The following is a 2,719-nucleotide window of genomic DNA, read 5'->3' on the forward strand; positions in this document are numbered from 1 at the left end:
CAGACAAAAACGCAGCGCAATGGCATTCTTAGCTAACACTCCATTAAAAACACGTATTAGGCCACACGGTGGTTAATTTATGGTTAAAATGATATCTATAATCTACAATCTATTTGAAGGATGAATGTGATCTTAAACATGACAACAAATTCCACAAATAAACTGACATAATAGAAAACATAATTTATTGAAATACTTATATTCAATGGACGTAGTGTACTGGAGTTTATATGACATAAAACATTTTTGTAACATACGGACCTTGGTGGAACAATAAATATGACGTCTGACTCCTTACTTCCATCTTTGTTGCTTATTTTTTATACGTATATATTTTAATAGGCTATATATCTTGAGTGGAAACAGACAGATTTTCAAGGAAAATATACCACATCACACGGAAATGTCTTCTGTATACGGGCGAATGGCATGTCTTGGCTCCTAAAACCCCACAAATATACAAACAAATGACGCACAACCGCTTACAGGGGCGCCCGGACAACGGGCAACTTGCTCTAGGTATGATAGAGTCTAATAATTATAGTAGAGTTCACATCCCTGTATGTCTAGGTTTAGTCCGGATACAAAATGAAACCGGAAAACGTGCTGTACTTGTTGTTGTTTCCCCCATGCGCCTTGCCTCCGTCCAGCTTGATGTAGATCTCGTCCCCGGAGTCTAGATGAAGCACTACACTGTTGCTGGCGTAGTCATAGTTCTGGTCTGCGTCTTGGGCTATTGCACTGGCTCGGACCTGCGGATAAGATACATTATTAGAGTAGTGAAGGACTTTGCAACATTAATTATTAGGCTATTGACTAACTCTTGTCCACCCTTGACCCAATGTTGAAACATTATAGATTCTCCACTTTGAACCTACCAAACTAATAAAGGACGTCTTGTTTGTTTATGTTGGCAATGTGCATAGGCTAGACAGCTCAAACGGCTCCAGATGGTTTGACCAGGGTAGGGCTAACCGCTACTGTAGACGACAATGGTATTGTAAAAACCACCAAGCGATTCGTTTGTCCTTGCTGGTGAATGAAGTGGCCCAAGCCTCTTCATTCACTGACTGAACTCACTGAGTGAGATTAAGTGCACGGAGTAGATGCCGTTTTAGAGAGACAAGCGCTTTCTGCGCGTAAAAACTCTCCAATATCAATCTGGATCAGTGCACAGTGAATGCGGCCGCTCTCCTTCAATTACATAAGTGTATAGCATATCATGTTGACTTTGCATAAGAGGAAATATAATTGCGTAATATAAGGTATAGCCTACCTGACCGTTTTTACACAAATCTGCCCACATACTGGTCCCGTCGCCTCCACGCATTAACACATGGTATGTAAAGTAGTAGATCCCGGACACTTCACACGTGAACTTGCCGGTAGACGGGTCGTAATGGTTCCCCAGGTTTGTCACCACGTCGTCGAACCTTAGCACCTCGTATCCCTCGTGGGGGTTTTTCAGACCCACGTAAAATGCGATTTTTGTGCCGCCAATTGCGGAGTCTCGGTCCTCGCCATTCTCGGTCCTAGCGCTACTCACGGTCCCTTTGGCCGTCTCCCCCGTGGTAAGGCCGGGATAACCCGGTTTCCCCGAGTTCCCCCTGTCCCCCGGCGGTCCTCTTGGACCGGGTGGACCCGGTTCGCCTGGCGGACCTCTCGGTCCTGGTTTCCCCGGACGACCCGGATCGCCTTTAGTCCCATGCGAGAACGCCGGGGATGGGATGGCGCTCAGGTCCTGCATGACTTCCAGAGCATTGGCGCTGGGTTTGGGGTTGTATGGATCACATATCATCCTACAGGTGCCCATCATCTCGTAGTGTGCGTCCGTCTTGGATGCTTGGACCAGCAGCGGTATCGCTATGATAAGTGCTAACACCATGACGATGCCAACCACAGCAGCAACAACACGCTTCCTCTGGAGAGTCCGAGAAGCAAGCGCTAAAAAGTCTGTTTTGCTTTGGGAAGTAATGGTGAAAGGTTGTGATTGCGCTCAAATTCAATGCAGAAAAAGCAAGTGCTCCAAAAACGAATCACTCTATTCAAGGAATATATAAAAAAAATATGAAAACAACAAATGTGTTGTAACCTTAAGCTTAGTTCACCTTGGGGCGCTTAACGCTATGCCAGTATCACTACGCTTCACAGAGTTGACAGGGGAAGTATTCGTTTTGGCATGGCTGGACACTCGCTGGATTTCGGAGCTGAATAGAAAAGGCTTCGAGCGATTTCAGCCCGTCTGCAACAACAGAGGGGAGTAGAGCGGCGCTGACGTAACAGAAGTTGAGGGCAAAGCTTGTTGCCATTTAGATTAAGACTGCAATAATAATCATGCCATCTATATGTATGAATTATTGAATTATACATCCTCTGCACCTACCAGGAGAATATTAGATCAGAAAGCGTCTCTAATTCTTAAAAGTATAATGGGGGAGGGGGAGGGGGGTTCTAAAATGACATATGGAATTGTTTTAAAAGCCTCACTAACACTTAAACCCCATTATTGAAATGTTGACAGTGAATTCTCTCCCCTTTATTTCTGATTATTTGAGAGAAGACACATCTACAGTGCTTTCAGAAAGTATTCACAACTCTTTTGACTTTTTCCACATGTTGTTGTGTTACAAAGTGGGATTAAAATTGATTTAATTGTGCTTTTTTGTCAATGATCTACACAAAATATTCTAATGTCAAAGTGAAAGAAACCTTTTAACAT

General features: G+C 43.9%; 1 protein-coding gene across 1 annotated transcript; it reads right to left on the minus strand.

Moving 5' to 3' along the window:
* Positions 1–232: 232 nt before the first annotated feature.
* LOC139406105 (complement component 1, q subcomponent-like 2) lies at positions 233–2,102 on the minus strand. The gene is made up of 2 exons (XM_071148581.1): positions 1,277–2,102; positions 233–752 (listed from the first exon to the last, which is right to left on the minus strand). Exons 1-2 carry the CDS (start codon positions 1,883–1,885, stop codon positions 573–575), a joined length of 789 nt encoding a protein of 262 aa, XP_071004682.1. The 5' UTR covers positions 1,886–2,102; the 3' UTR covers positions 233–572.
* Positions 2,103–2,719: the final 617 nt, after the last annotated feature.

Source organism: Oncorhynchus clarkii, chromosome 3, assembly GCF_045791955.1.
Source record: "Oncorhynchus clarkii lewisi isolate Uvic-CL-2024 chromosome 3, UVic_Ocla_1.0, whole genome shotgun sequence".
In the NCBI taxonomy this organism is placed as follows: Eukaryota; Metazoa; Chordata; class Actinopteri; order Salmoniformes; family Salmonidae; genus Oncorhynchus; species Oncorhynchus clarkii.

Coding starts and splice junctions, on each gene's coding strand:
- LOC139406105 (XM_071148581.1), bottom strand. CDS start 1,885: ATGGTGTTAGCACTTATCATAGCGATACCGCTGCTGGTCCAAGCATCC. Junction 753..1,276: donor ATTTGTGTAAAAACGGTCAG/GTAGGCTATACC, acceptor TCTTATCCGCAG/GTCCGAGCCAGTGCAATAGC.